The sequence below is a fragment of the Astatotilapia calliptera genome, chromosome 10, assembly GCF_900246225.1.
Source record: "Astatotilapia calliptera chromosome 10, fAstCal1.2, whole genome shotgun sequence".
NCBI lineage: Eukaryota > Metazoa > Chordata > Actinopteri > Cichliformes > Cichlidae > Astatotilapia > Astatotilapia calliptera.
In genome coordinates, this window is record NC_039311.1 from 21,379,764 (window position 1) to 21,395,978 (window position 16,215).

The 16,215-nt window shown below is 41.3% G+C and overlaps 2 protein-coding genes across 5 annotated transcripts in view; one reads left to right on the forward strand and one right to left on the reverse strand.

The window, feature by feature from the left end:
• shroom1 (shroom family member 1) overlaps window positions 1–5,291 on the forward strand; it is a 28,819-nt gene extending 23,528 nt beyond the window's left edge. For all 4 annotated transcript variants that reach the window (XM_026181763.1, XM_026181765.1, XM_026181766.1 and 1 more), the window contains 5 exons: window positions 123–743; window positions 888–1,478; window positions 2,048–2,150; window positions 2,771–3,043; window positions 4,416–5,291. In XM_026181763.1, coding sequence (XP_026037548.1) covers window positions 123–743; window positions 888–1,478; window positions 2,048–2,150; window positions 2,771–3,043; window positions 4,416–4,670 — 1,843 coding nt within the window. In that variant the 3' untranslated portion in view covers window positions 4,671–5,291. The remainder of the gene's footprint in view (window positions 1–122; window positions 744–887; window positions 1,479–2,047; window positions 2,151–2,770; window positions 3,044–4,415) is intronic.
• A 6,818-nt stretch (window positions 5,292–12,109) lies between these two features.
• On the reverse strand, window positions 12,110–15,019 carry sowahaa (sosondowah ankyrin repeat domain family member Aa). The gene has a single exon (XM_026183307.1). It carries the CDS (start codon window positions 14,807–14,809, stop codon window positions 13,334–13,336), a length of 1,476 nt encoding a protein of 491 aa, XP_026039092.1. The 5' UTR covers window positions 14,810–15,019; the 3' UTR covers window positions 12,110–13,333.
• Between the last annotated feature and the right edge of the window lie 1,196 nt (window positions 15,020–16,215).

Sequence of the window (16,215 nt, forward strand, 5' to 3'; positions counted from 1 at the left end):
GAATGGTTGCTCTTCTCTCTTTGTGTTGGCCCCTGCGGGGTACACGTCATTGCAAGGGTTTCTGCTCCAAAGTAACTTACAGTTGCCATGAATCTTTATGTCTGATTCTGTTCTTATTTTAGTTCTGAGAAGATTGCCATTAAGGAATCCTCGAGAAAGTCAGCTCCTGTGGACCATCACCAGGTCCGTGTACCGTCACAGAGGGGAAAATCCATGGAAGAGCTTGGGGTATCCCAGGTGACAAAGGTGTCAGCCCTGAGTAAAAGTTCTGAACAGCTGGATCATCTGCGGAGGTATTCGAGTGAGATGGGACGACCAGACTTTTCTGATGAAAGAGAAGCCCAGGGGCAGGAAAGAAGGAGGAAGAAACTAAGTGTTTTGGAGAAAACAGGAAAAGAGCCAGAGATTGTTGGTCAGAAGCACACTCAGGGACAGTCACAAAACCAAACCCAGAGGAAAGCCCTGTTGAAGGACAACTCAAAGGAGGATGCTACAGTCAGATCAAGGAACTCAAGTGGATCAATCTCCCCTATCTCCTCCTCTTCCCCTTCTCAGGCCAAGGTTCATCCTGTGAGTCCTGGATCTCATGGCCCTGTCACAGATGAATGCAGGTCTAGCAGATCGCCTAGTGAGACTTCCTCAAACCCACCGTCCCCTGGAGGTGAAGAGATCACTGAGAGGGAGATTAAATCCACTGTGTCCACCCCCACTCAGACAAAGCTTCCTTTTGAAAACAGATCCAGGTAAGATTAGACCCCATGTTAAAATGTGCCATACCAGTTTCTTCCTCATTTGAATTAATCAGTAACAGGAAACATTACATCAAAAAAAGATTTTGCAAATTTCATCAGGTGTAAATCTTTATCATGATTTTTTTTGACTTCCAGCAGAGGCAGCACATCTTCTGTGACTGAATCAGAGAGGGAGCAGTCGGTGAATGAACCAAGCAGTAATGGCCAGCCACCTGATTCAAACCACGAGGTGTCTCTGAGCTGTGGCGTCACCACAGATCCTTTGCTCTGGATTCTGTCACCAGAAGAAGAGGTCAAAGAGGAAGTCAAGACTACACCTCTGACTGACAGTGTTTTTGACTCCACTAGTGCAGTCCCTCTAAAGCAGATGAGTGAAACCTCTGTGTCTCCCTGCACGTCGGTCTCCGACGAAGACATCAGTCATCAGGTGGATGAGGAGAAAGATCTGGTAATGGAAGATGAGAATGTGGGAGAAAACCAGGAGATGGAGGAAAGGGGAACACCAGAGGGAGAGACGGAGGGCCAGGAGACACCTGCTGAGAGACCTAAGTGGGAGGAGCTTGTAGAAGCAGTTGTCGGAGCCGACCAGACGTTAGCTAGAGTGCTCTACCCACTGACCAATCGTAAGACAGCGCTCATGCTGATGGAGCAGCTGCTGTCGGAGGACACACTGCTCATGGAGGAGCACTACAAGAAGAAACAAGAGCAGAATGGAGCAGCAGAAAGGTAAATGTTCATGTGCCAGAAGAAAACACTTCAGGTAAACTCAGCAGTGGTAAACAAAGCAGATGGAATGACTATTTTTCAGTTTACACTCGTGGAAAATAGAAATTGTGCTGGAGGTCTTCTTCACTCCTGAAGAAGTAGTTAACGTAAAGAATGGATAATAACAGCCAAGCTAGAGTTTCCAATGGTGTGCAGCACTCAGGTAATTAGGATTTCTAGTTTGATGGGTTTCCATGAAATTTGACACTAGTTTAAACTGGCTAACGAACTGAGCTCCACTGGTGCTTCTGTTATCTTGTGTAACATCTCATGCACGGACACACCTGTATATTTGCTTACTGCTGTGCCTGCACTTCTATTTCTGCTAATGTAAGCACACTTCAGATACAAAGAGAATGTGCAGATGCATTTCAGAGTATTTAAATATGCAGAAAACATTTGGACTTTGCTCAGTTAACTCTGTGTTGCTGTTAAAATGTGGCCTGCCTGAAACAAACATGTCATTTGAGCATGTCTATATTGTGACAGCAGGAATCAAGTTGTTTTAACATAACCAAATTTCATTGCAGTGCTGAAACAGTGGAAGGGTCGGAAGCCTCTCCCTGTCCCCCTGCTCCCGACAGTGAGAAATCAGCAGACCTGCAAAGCAAAACTGACATCACAGAGAAGAAGGTAATCATCATTTTATGCAAATAGTGAGTAGTTTAGTTCAGCGTGCATTACAGAGCAAGTATAGCTTAATCGTTTTTTCAACATTAAAATTCCTCACGACAAGTAAGAAGAAATAATTCATTAGTTGAAAAACATTCAAGACATCCCTATGAGACCAAAGGTCTGTCTGCTTTATGGGTAAAAATACTCTGTATGTCTCAAATCACTGCTTTGTTAAATGAGTGAAAGCCAGACAGAATGAGCACTGCTTTTATGTGAACAGTTTGAACTGTGGCCTCATTCAGTTTTAATTTTTAAACCAGAGCCTCTGGTGATTTCATATTGATACCATCTGTAAGCTATTTGGCCTTAAGTGGACTATTCAAGCAGCAATAGTTCTGTCTCTTATCACATGATATGCCGTCTGCCTCTTATCAGTGTCTCCCTCTTGTCTAATGTTTGGCTTAGCAAGTAACTCCCCCCTGTTTCTTGCTGCCATGCACACTCACTGCTAGTACAGTGGTATGGTTCCACGGCAGCAAATGTAAAAAAACATATTTTTAACTGGTTTATATCCATCCTTTTTTCACCACATCTCATTTATCTAAAGCGTCTTAAACTCTTCTCTTTGTTCCTTTCAGCGTTTGTTGGCTTCGTACATCGAGGACCGTCTGCGCTCGTATGAAGAGACGCGTGGAGCCCTCCAGGTAGAGGTTCAGGAGAACAAAGCCCGCGGGGAAGCGCTACAGGTGCTGGTCCGTGAGCATTGTCTCCCTGTGGAACTGGAGAGGTACAACCTGTTCATAGGTGACCTGGAGCGGGTGGTCAGTCTGCTGCTGTGCCTGTCTGCTCGGCTGGCCAGGGTACAGAACGCCCTGAGCACCGTGGATGAGAACACTGATGCTGAGGAGAAGGTGGGGAACCAGAAACATTGACTCTGACTGGCTGATTCTGCATGCCAACTATTGTGAAAATAACGCTGAATAATTAATTTAGTATTTTTAATTAGCGTTACATAATTGTTTACCAGGGATTGTTTTGAAAACTCTCCAAAATTCTCCAAGTTTCTGCAAAGAAAACCCACAATCACTCAATCCTTCTTGCCTTTGTTTTGACTCAGATTTGGATTTTCATGAACACATAACAGTCAGTCACATTACATAACACATATAATTTAATAAAAATTAAAAGCATTTTAGATCAAATGATCTGATAATAATTTTTTAATGAACTCTCTCAAATACACCAGCATGTGCTCAATGTATTTTGATGCCATTCACACGCTGATGCTGTTTACACATAAACACTAAATCATGTGAGTAAAAGCATACTGTCAGCGAGTGCTCCTGGGAGAAATGCTACGTCACTAAGCTTAAGGATCTCAATATACACTGTGGCTCATTAGGAGCTCCTGGCAAAAAGACCACGGAGAGCAAGTGTTAGAAGTGTGCAGCTGCTCCCATGCCCTCAGCTATACTCTTATTCTGTTTACTTTAGAACAGCAAACACGCCACTTGGGGGAAAGTTGAAGGGCAGCTGTAATGGAGTCAAGGTTTCTCACTTTGTGGAATTTAAAAAATGCTGCTGGGTTTATCTGGGCTTAATTGACACTTTTCAGCTTATCAAATGTTTGAAGATTAATTTGATTAATCGATAGGGGCTTCACTTAAAAGAGTTTTCATGTTGCTAATTTCTTCTCCTAAATAATTTCCGCGCTCTCTTAATTAATCATTAATCCAGTGGCCACGTCACAGGCGTAACACGAGTTCTGGCTGTGCTTTCTTGCGCTTTCTGAATAACCTGTTTCAGTGTTTCCAGCATAATTTTTTGTATGTTTGCATGGATGCATTAGACCTCCAGATTTTCCCCTGAAAAGACTCTTTGTTAGCCCTGTGCTCTGTAATAGCAGCGCTGAGCGTGCTGCATACTGAGGGCTTGTTAGAGGGCTCATTTGTTTTCTCGCTGTTATCAGCAACACTGGTATTTACACTGACTCATCGAAACTCCAACCCAGTTTCGATGACATTTGTAACTACCCTGCCCTCTGTTGACACAAGGAAACACTGCACCCTCTGTCCTGTAGCTGTTTGAAACATAATCGTGCAACTTTCACTCCTCTTTATTTCCTGTCACTTATAAAAACACCCCAAAATATGAGACAAAATGTCACATGATTGTTTTAGGGATTTATTTTGGTTATCAACATGTGTCTAATAGAGAGGAAATGTAGCCTTATAACTCTGTCACTTAGAATTGATCATTTTTTCTCTTTGCGTTTCCATGCAGCAATCTCTGGACAGTCGCCATCGTCTGCTATGCAAACAGAGGGAGGATGCCAAAGATCTGAAGGATAACTTGGATCGCAGAGAAAACCTCGTCTCCACCTTCCTGTCACGCCAGCTGTCCGCCGAACAGCTACAGGACTACCGGCGCTTCGTCCAGACCAAGGCGTCGCTGCTCATCCGGCAAAAGGACCTGGAGGAGAAGCAGAGGCTGGGAGAGGAGCAGCTGGAGGCCCTTACCGGCAGCCTGGATCTGTGAGGGGGAAATTTTGGATTTGCTTCGCTTACCTAAAATGAGGATGGCTTCTTCAAAATGAGACATGTAGAGACATGTTGGCTTTGTAGAGGTCCAGCTGGTCTCTGCAACCCTTTGCACTCTGTCATGACTGTTTTGGTCATTGAAAAGAGTTTAGCAGAGTTACACCAAGACCCACGATACCCCTCTTCTATTTGTTTATATAGGCAGTGCATGAGGTGAGCAGTAATGACTGAAGTTGCTTACCTTCCTGTCATCTGCTGAGACTCATAAATGCTCACTGACTCCGCCCACCACTGTTTCCAGGCTTGTCCCACTACGGTACATCTTTTACTTCGAACAGGAGTGAACTGTTTTTGTTTGGGGGGTTTTCTGTGTGCCTTGATGATAGCTGAAGCTGTGGAACATTTTCCATTAGAGCTGCTGTGGGGACACTTTTTTAGCAATGCAGAAACCCTCCCTTCACTTTTCATTAGTGCTTCAGCCCTGTATCTGCACCTGTGGAAACCTACTATAAGCTTTAAGATTGTATTTGAGCAGCGGGAGGACGCCAGTGAAAGAAAGCAGTCTGAAAGAGAGCGATGTACTGTATCATATCAGTAAAAATGTACAATAGATGTAGAAGATTTAATCTTTTTTTAATGTTCTTATTTTTAAATGTGTTTCAAATGAAGGCACTAAAAACCAAAAAAAAAAAATAGGTGAATGGAAAAAAGCACTTTGTAAAAAAAACAACCTAAATGCACATTTCTTCAAATCAGATTCAAGATCATTTCAAGTGGAAGCCTTACTCCATCCATTTAAACAATATTTCTTCCTGTTTCAGGTTCGTTTTAAATAGGAATGTTGAGGTGATCTTTTTTAAAAGGTACACGAGCGCATCAATCAGCATGAAAAATTGTGTACAAATTTTTTTCCAGTTAATTTCATTAAAGCCTTGATGATTTATACTGGAATAGTTCTTCATACGGAGGTGCTAAGCCTCATAAAAGCAGATTACACATAAGCAACAATTATATCACTGAGTACTTTGTTCCCCAATGTCCTTTTGTCGCATAGCCGATTCTTGATACTTGAAATGCCTTTTGTTTTAAGTTTTTTAATGAGAAAAATTTGCAATCTTCAATTCAGGCGTCTTAGACTGGTTTCCTGTTCTCTACCTCCACAGAGTAGCCCCCTCTAGAAACACGTGATGCTTGTTTCATTTTACACACTTCTCTTAAGTTAAAGGCTGTTTCTGAAAGTACAAACACACTTTACCCGCACATCCACTCACCTTTAACTGCACCACTGTTTCCCCATTAAAATCTGTCAGCTAGTTTTCATAGTTTTATACATTTCTGTTCTCACAGAACCTTCAGTCCAACACTTTTGAGAGCTGTTTAATGTTGCTGTTCGTCACTGTGTGCGCGCGTGCTTGTGGTGTGTGTGTGTGTGGTTGAACAGAAAGACAGAACTCCTTTTGGTATTTGCCGTGTTAACTTTCAGCAAAACTCCTGTGAAGGTGATTGAAATGTCATCGTCTCTCAGGAATCTACACCTGCTGGCTAATATATATATATATATATATATATATATATATATATATATATATATATATATATATATATATATATATATATATATATATATATAAACAAACACCCAGCACGCCCCTGCGGGCGGTTTATCCTTCAAGCTCGGGTCCTCTACCAGAGGCCTGGGAGCTTGAGGGTCCTGCGCAGTATATATATATATATATATATATATATATATATATATATATATATATATATATCCACACTGTATTGCTTGTGGGTTATGTATGTTATATTTATGGAATAACGACCACAAAGACGCAGTAGCAGTCTCAAAAATTTAAAAAAGTAAATAAATTGTGATTAACAATAAATCAGTTTTTCTTAGTAACTACGTGCCCTTTTACCTTGGATAAATATTTCCATGTTTTTGTGGTAAACAGTTTTTCCACCTTGGCCACCACCCCTGAAACATTTCTCTGGAGATTTATGACTCTGACCGCTTCAGTTTGCTAAACAAACGTATGCTTGTTTTGGCCTTTGTGCTGACGCAAGGCTGGAGTGTTAGAGAGGCTGAATGCCGTTCCGTTCAGCCTGCTGGAATTCCTAAAGAATCCAAAAGACCGGCATTTTTGGAGAAACAGAAGACCCTTGGCTGCACGCGGATAAATGTTGGTTTTTGCTACTGTACGTGTGCGCGGTTTCCTGAGTCACTGCTTGTTTCTCTCTTTCAATCACAGCTGTGTTTAGCTGAAGGAAAAGGCGGGTTTGATCCAAAAACTGCAGATTTGTGACACTGATACATGGAGAATTTGTGTTAAAGCCAAGAGAAGCAAAGACATTTCAGTGAGTCCCGACTGCCAGCAGCAGACATTTGTAAACCCACCTCTTCTGGCATGTCTCACACCTGTTTTCTGTCAAGAGTTGTTGTTTTGTGCCTGTTTGGAGTTCCAAATTCCATCATGTTTGTAATATTGTGAATAAATTAAGCTCACACTCATTCCTCCTTTGTTTTTTTTCCCCTCAAAGCAAATAATGGCATATTTGTCTAGGATTTAAGGTTGGTGCTACCATTGCAGGATTCACTGTGGGAGACCAGTACAGACATAACATTTTATCTCATTATTTCACAAATGGGAGATCCTGTTTGGGCTTTCAAATCAGAGCTCGCCTCTGCCCTCTACAGGCAGATCAACACATTGTTTCTGAAAGTCCAAATTTTCCTAGCAGAGAACTTCCTGTGAGCCTGTTTTGTTCTTAATCTGCATTTTTTTAAATTAAAAAATGATATTGTGGAGATAATACATACATCATCTATGCATGTAAACTAAATATTTTTTAAAATACATTTTTTTATTAATGTGGACTACACTCGACACTTTATTTGTTGTTAGTAGCAGGTTGGCCCCCTGTTGCCTTTCAGAACTGCTTTAATTCTTTGTGGAATAATTTCAGCATGGTCAGCTATAATACTGTGCCAAAAATATCCCCCACACCTTTAAACCACCACTAGCAGCCTGAACCTTTGATACAAAGCAGGATTTATTCATGCTTTTATGGCCTTTACACCAACTTCTGATTACACTATCTGAATGAAATTGATGCTCATCGGACCACGTGGCATTTTTCCAGTGAGGCTGGGATTTGAAGCCTCAGTGTTTGTTTTTAGCTGATAACAGTGGCAACTGGTGTGACCTTCTTCTGCTATAATGCAGTTGCTTCAAGGCTGGACATACTGTGCATTCAGAGATGCTCTTCTCCATAACTGCCTTCCTATCAGCTCGAAGGCCATTCTCTAAACTATGGCATCAACAAGATATTTTCACCTAGGGAACGAAAATATCCAGTATTTTCTGTTAAATCACCTAAATCACTTATATCACCTTTCTTCGTCATTCTGATGCTCAGTTTGAACTTCAGCTGGTCTGCTTGATCATATCTAAATGCACTGAGGTTGTGTCGTGTATCTCACTTTGATTATATAATCGTGTTAACAAACAGATATAAGGTATACCAAATGACATGAAAGTCTGGACCAAAATCAATAGGAAGATTAACAGAAATATTATCCTATTTAACTGATGGAAAAAAGACTGTGTGGTCTCAAAGTAACACTAACTGATGCTGTCGTCCGCCTCTCGTGTCTTTCAGGCCTCGCTGCTCCCATTTGTTTAGTCAGTGGGATGCCTTCGAGGATGTCAGCACATGCTTATTAAGAGACACAAAATGAAATGAGCAAAGAAATGGTTGGTTTTGTTTTGGAAAGTGGCAGAGAAATCCCCAGGTGGACGAGAAGAGACGCCACGCAGCACTTGGAGTACTTTGCAAACCAACAAAAACAAAACAAAACAGATTCCCAGAGAAGCAGCGGTGTCATACAACTCAACTCTGAGCATCCTAAACAAGCGAGATCTTGTTTCCAAGACACTGATTGCATGGCAATTTGGTTTAGCATCATTACAGAGACAGTATAAAGATATACTCCAGACAGCAAACGGGAGGATATAGCATGGCGAAGCACAGCTGCAGCAGCAGTTCTGTCACAGCGCCAGATAATGAAGAGCTTTGCTGCTGATAATCACCGACTGTATCCACGGCAATGTGGGGAAACAGAAAACTCAAGCATATATTCCACAACCCCCCCTTTATGTAACCATATAACTGTGTTAAAATGACCAGAAGACACAGTGCCTGCAGGAGGTGAGGAGGATTCTTTATCAAAGTGGGTGACTCAGTGATGTCTCTGCCAGGAGCTCAGATTAGTGGTTTTAAAGCTTACTTTTCAACCTGAACTCTGAACCCTCTGCCCTTAGGAATGTCAGCACACCTTGTGTTGGCCTCCACCTTCTGGCAGTCATTACTCACCTCGGTTATGAAAACTAACAAAGGCTTGGTCTCAGTCTAACTAGGCTGCGGTAAAATGGTATATGGCTATGATTTATTGCCACTATATATTCCTGCTGAACAGTGTACAATATGAATGCCAGGCCTTTCTCAATATACTCAGTATCCACTTTATTAGGTACACCTGGTCCGCCATAAATGCTTTAATGATATCTATAAATACATTACGTTGACACCGTCACAGAGGTGTTCATTCATTTATATGTTTTAGCATTGAGGTCAGTATTACTGGACTGCTGAGAGGTGGTTCGATCTACAGAGCACCTTACAGACAGCTCTCAGCATAATGTTACATAACTATGATTTTACCAGGATTTACACATTTCCAACAATGCAATGAAAAAAGTCAAACATTATGGGCCATAATAAATATTGCAAGACTGCCGTGGTGCACTGCCTTACATTGTTAGAAATCATTAAGGGGGGTGTTGGCAGGTGTCATTTGTAATAATAATAATAATGATGGATTGCATTTATATAGCGCTTTTTGAGAACTTCAAAGCGCTGTACAATTCCAGTATTCATTCACTCTCACATTCACACACTGATGGAGGCAAGCTACAGTTGTAGCCACAGCTGCCCTGGGGCAGACTGACAGACTGAATTGTGTTGTTTTATTAAATTTACTGCTAAAATTACAGACATTAGAAATGTGGGTTGTGTGCAATACACCTACTAGAACTAGGCTGGACTCCCTATTTGCCTTTAGAGCTGCCTTGGTCTCCATGGCACAGATTCAACAAGGTGCTGGAAACATTGCTCACAGATTTTGGTTTATGTTGACACAATAGCATCACACACTTACTGCAGATTTAACAGCTGCACATCTATGATGTGAATTTCCTGATCTGCCACACCTCACAGGTGCTCTGTTGGATTGAAATCTAGTGAGTGGACACCAGTACAGTCAAGTCGTTGTCATGTTCATCAAACCAGTTTGAGATTATTTGAATTTTTTGACATGGTGCACTATCCCGCATCAGCCACAGCTGATGGCCGCCCCTCCCTCAGCCTGGTTCTGCTGGAGGTTTCTTCCTGTTAAAAGTTCGTTTTTCCTTCCCACTGTCGCCAAACCATTTGCTCATAGGGGGTCATATGATTGTTTTTGCTGTCATATTATTATAGAGTCTACCTTACAATATAAGGTAGGGTGAATAACCTATTAAAGCACACTTAAAGAAGTGTGATTATTACCTGGGAATACCTGGTAGTTTCTATGTAATAAGCAGGAAACAGAGCTGCAAAGTGGCCTGTTTCCATTTAATAACACATTGATAACCTATTAAAGCTAACTTAAAGAAATGTGGTAGTTTCTAAGAGGCCCAAAGTGTGCCAAGAAAATATCTCCTGCACCATTACATCATTACCACCAGCAGCCTCAACTGCTGATACAAGGCAGGATGGATCCATGCTTTCATGCTGTTTACACTGATCTTATTATCCAGTTTTGGTGAGCCCACACGCATTGTAGATAAGTTTCCTGTTCTTATCTGAAAAAGCGTCACACAGTGTGCTCTTCTGCTTTGATGTTTGACATGTCGTGCTTTCAGAGATGCTCTCCTGCATACTTTGGTTCTTAAGAGTGGTCATTTCAGTTACTGTTTCCTTCTCATCAGCTTGAAGCAGTCTGGCCATTCCCCTCTGACTTCTGGCATCAGTGAGATATTTTCACCCAGAGAACTGCTGCTCACTGGATGTTTTCTCTTTTTTTCCATTGCCATTCTCCATAAACATGGTAGTGTGGCTAAAATACCAGAAGATCAGGAGTTTTTTTTAATACTTGAAACATCCATAACCACGCTTTGTTCAAAGTCACTCGCATAAATCACCTTTCTACTCCATTCTGATGCTCCGTTTGAACCTTGGCAGGTCCTCTTGAACCGTGTCTACATGCCTAAAAACACTGAGTTGCAGCCAAATGATTGGCTAATTAGACATTTGTGTTAATGCTTGTTTACATTAAAAACATGTAAAAAGTTAACAAGGATTTGAACAGGATTTCCGTTACGAATTTGCTGTCAGATAGTGCTTTTTTTTCCTTTATGGTTTGCTACAGTAGTGCACTTTTAGGCAGTATAACATTACTAGGACAACGTTTAATTATGGATTGCTCTGATTGCTCTCTATGGTACAGTTTAATCCTTAAACACTCATATGTTTATGTGCATTAACAGTTTGACATCAGCTCTATGTGCTGACTCTCCTAGCTCTCTGAACCCATGTTGGGTTTCCTCCCTGCAGCAGCCACAGAAAAGAACATTTGCTTAATAAAGCCCAGAGGCTCTGAGATGAAACATCATCTTGACGTACAAACAATGTACGCTTCTGGGAAAGTGACATAACGAGACACGCAAGAAGCAGAGGGAGACGAGTCAAGGGCAGGCGAACGGCGGGATAGTGAGCTGGCCTACTATTTCTAAATGTTGCTATTTCTTCCCGCTCTCTCCTGCCTCTCGTTTACCTCCAGTTTTCAGCACACACTGAGTTAAGTGTATGCAAAGCTCGTTCTGATCTTTCAGCCACGCACATTCAATGCCAGATGCTTACCTGGCTTAATCACAGCTGTCTCGACAAGTCAGGAGATGTAGCCAAGCCTGGAGAATTACTTGGCAAATACAGGGGCATTAATGATTTATGGAGCACCTGTGCGGCCTTAATGAATGATACAAGTTGTACCCCCCCCCCCCCCCTTTTTTTTTTTTTGTTGTAAATTTGATTATGTTACAGTGAAATCCAGAGTCGGCTTCCTTCGGGGGAATTTTTTAATGCTTTACAGCCTTTAATAATTAATCTATTTTAAAGTGAAGCAGTGAATAGCTTAGTCTTCTAAACCTGCCCTCAGAGGCACAAATATTTAAGTCTCTTCTTTCCAAAACAATTATATTTTTCTCTACTGGAAGTTTAATTCCCCTATAAATTAACACCTCGTTTTTTTTCCCTGTTTGCGCATGCCTGCTTTGTGAGATCACTGCACTGCATTTCTTGCTCATAAATGAAAACACAGAGCAAGTCAAGTCTTGATCTCAGTAAATGAGTAACAGAATGTCTTTATTCTGCATTCACTTCCTGTCAGTATGTACGCTTTAGCTTGAAATCAAAAGAAGAATAAGAATGGGTACTTTGACAAAAACAAAAAAAGATCAACCAGATTAAAGTCTGTGGTTAAAAGAAAAACAGCCCGTTCGACATCACAGTGGAAGAGAATTCATGGCACGACTTATCGGACATGGAAGCTCGATTACATAAACAGACACCTTAATTTTTTTAATGGCATGAACTGGAAAACTGGTCTAAACCACTACATTTATTTTCCCTGGAGGGTCTTGGGTCGATTTGTGGCTCTAGGTCCGATAGTGTATGCATTTTTCTAGGACCCTCCAGGGGTTAATTCTGGCTATAGTATTCATATAAAAAACATAAACAGAAGAAAAAACAAGGAAACCATCCTAACACTCCATGTGTGATATATAAACACAATATGAAATCATCTTAAATTTTACATACTATATACATACTACACCTCAACGGGTGTATTTAGAAGTTAAACACTTATTGAGACCTACTCCTTTTTTACAAAAAAAGAGGGTTATTCTCACCTTAAACAACAAAAATGAAGACAAGGCTTCATAAGAACACAATGAAACAACTCAATCACCGAGAGGAACATTTCCTATATTCATTCAGTTTGTTGTTTTTCAGCTGGTCTGTGAAGTTATGTAGTGATGTACTATTTTTTTCCACTTTGTCTGTACAATTGTTCCACATGCTAACTTCTGTGACTGTAATGCTGTGATATTATACATTAGTCCTTATTACCAGTTTGCTGAACACGCAGATTCCTCTCAGGTGATGATGCTTTGGTCTTAATTGAAATGACTCAGTAGAAAATTCTCTGTACAACTTTAAAGCTCAGTTCAATTGAAAACAGACAGACTAAAGGGGCCACACCTACAAAAGCCCACACTTGTGTGAGTAATAAGACGACTCACAGGAGCCACCATTGTCTGACATTCACCTCATGCAGGTAACGTCACACACAGCGTCTGCTGACCTCGAGGTTTTTTAAATCTTTTCTCTTTGATCTTAACCACTTAAATTGTGTTTCTATAGAATCCCTCCACATGTTTTTTGTATCATTATCTCCAATAATAACTGCAGAAAGTAGGCTAAAAATAAAAAAAGAGAGCATTAACCAAATCCTTTTAAGGTCATTGGTGTGTTTTCCGTCAGGGAAGAGCTTTGCTTTCACATAAAAACATCTGACATGGGCCTGTGCCTGAAGCCGGTGCCGCTGTCTTCTCCCTCTTCGATGGGGTCGTTGTTCAGGGAGTACAGGCCCGGCCGCTGCTTGTGCTTCTTTTTGTGGCCTGTCACGTTTGGTTGAAAGAGGCGGCTTATTGAATGCAGGCCCTTGGAGAGATCCGGGAACAAATCCAGCTCCTCTTTCTCATGCAGGGCCCTGTCCTCTGCCGGCTGGGGTTTGGGCTTACAAAGCATCTCTCTCACAGACTCAGAAACGTCTTTGTGGAGATAGTGGTAGGCCTTCTTGCCATAGTTGTCCCTGATGCTTATGTTGGCTTCGTACTCCTTCACCAGTATGCCAATGATATATTGCTTGTCATGCAATGCAGCAATGTGCAAAGGAGTGTATCCCCCGTGTGTTTTTGCATTGATGTCAACGTGAACCCCTCCTTGCCTGGCTTTTTCGATAATCTTCACAAACATGTCGCTGTTCCCAGTTTTGGCTGCCCAGTGCAGAGCAGTGAACCCTGACATGAAGTCCTTCTTCTCGGCCAGCTGGTTGTCTCTGAGCAGCAGGCCGTAAGCCTGGCTCCAGTGGCCGGCGGCACAATTGACGAGCCACTGATGCTCTGAGTGCTCCAGGGGAAACATAGAGGGAATCCTGGTGTCTTTGTGCTCCTCTGATGCCTTGGTGCTCTTCGCTGCCCTCCTTAGTTGGGGTGAGCCGGTGCTGCTCTCCGCCGAAGGCATCCTTCTCTTGTCCCTGAAAGCATCCGTTTTTGGGTGTTCTTCGGGTTCATCTGGGTCAGGCTTAAGTTTGTTTCTCTTGTCCCTGAAAGCATCTGTTTTTAGTTGTTCTTCGGGTTCATCTGGGTCAGGCTTAAGTTTGTGGATCTCCACTTTAGTGGCGCTGGGGGGCATCCTCAGAGGCAAGGCATATGGCTTGGTCTTTACAGGCGCATTTGAGCAGTTAATTCCCTTTCTATCCTGCAGCTGGACATCAACATTCAGCGACCTTTTAAGTCGTACACTTGCAAATTTACTCCTTTGCAGTGCCATCTGTATGGGAGAAAGCAGTTCTGTGGGATGGTCACTACTTTCACTTGCCTCTTCCTGATCAGGTTCAGTAACAGCTGATTGAACACCTCCCTGATCCTCAGAGCTTCCAGCCTGCGCAGGTGGGCGCTGCTGCTCACCTGTCAGCGGGATCTTTTCATTTTCAGGCTTTTCCACATGGATCTTTGGACCTTCCAACAAATGCTGATAGGTTTTCCGCAGGACAACATACCGTTCGCCGTCGATTTCTTTCACAAACGCTACATTGTTGACAAAAGTCTTGAAAAGCTCCCTATTCCGTTCTCTTTCTTCGGGATCCGCGGTGTCCACCGACTCTCTGAACTTATCAACCAGGTCGGATTTCTTCACTCTTCCACCCTCCGCTACCAGCAAAGACAGGATGGATTCTTGTGTCAAAATCATTATTAAAGCTGTAAAAGAAAAAAGCGAAAGCTCCTTACAGCTGCGCTGTGTGTTACACCTTTATCCGTGTGACGGTACAGACCGCTTTACCTGGACGCTCCCTCTCCTCCCCACACCTGGAGGAGGCTCTTTCCGGGGAAAGTGAGGACGTGGACAATTTGAATAATGTATGTACATATTTTACTATGAGCAAAGTAGTTCAACATTCTTATGCTCAAAAATTTCGGTAAATCAACAAAGTAGACCTCAGTAAAATAAAACAAAAAGCATCACTTTGTTCCTATTCGTAGGCTACAAGTACATATAAATGATAAGGAGAAAATATTTGGTAATTAGGCTAAAAATGTTGGATTAGGCTCACATGAGGTGTTGAAATGTAGGTACTGTACTCACAAACATGAAATGTTTGTAATAAGGATTATACTTTATATGCAAGGGTTATACTTCAACACTGAAAATATTACACTTTAAATAATATTAATCATAATAATGATAATAAAGTAATAAATAAATAAATAAATAATAATAATATACAAACTAATGCAGCCACATTAAAAAAAGTAATTTCCCCCTTTTCAAGAAAAGCAAACAAACATAATAAGTTGTTGTAAACAATGGTGACAATGGAATTTAAAGATTAAAAATAATAAATAAATTAATTAATAAATCATTGTGGTTACAATCTAGTTACATATATTTTATAATGAAATGTGGGCTCATTATTTCTTTTTTGTATTTTGAAAATGTCATATAGGTTATATAATCTGTTACCATCACTGACTGTAAATAAAAGATGGACATAGCAACGTGACCTCACCCATCTGATTGGAAGCATCATTGTTGTGGCTGTTGTGGCCATCCTATCTTGTTGACTGCATTGGGCTAATAAATTGCTGCAATTTTACTCCACAAAACTGAACCAAAGACTTCTTTGATAGTCTGTACCTCGCAGCGAGCCATAGTATTTGTCAGATAATTTCACCACATACGATTTGATATCGCCAGGTTAGTTTTGTTCCTATCTTATATATCTTATATCTTCATCATAATGTTGTTCCAGAATAAACATTACAACTGGTCAGTCATGTTGTGTGAGCATTCAGTTAGCATTAACCAAGAAGTTAACTAAAGCAATGAAAAACTATCCCAAGCAAACCAGGATGAGGAACCTAAATGTGGCTAACAGCAAACCTAACTTTATTATTTAATTGCATTAATTAATAAGGAAAACACTTGAAATGCTTAACATTTGTTTCAGAAGAGATTTTTATATAAACAAATGGATTTTTTTGTCCTTTCTCATCACAGTCATCAAGCTATGACATCACATCAGCATTGTGGACCAACATTATTATAATGATGCAGGAACACCACCAACATGGCCATACAACACATCACTATCACGG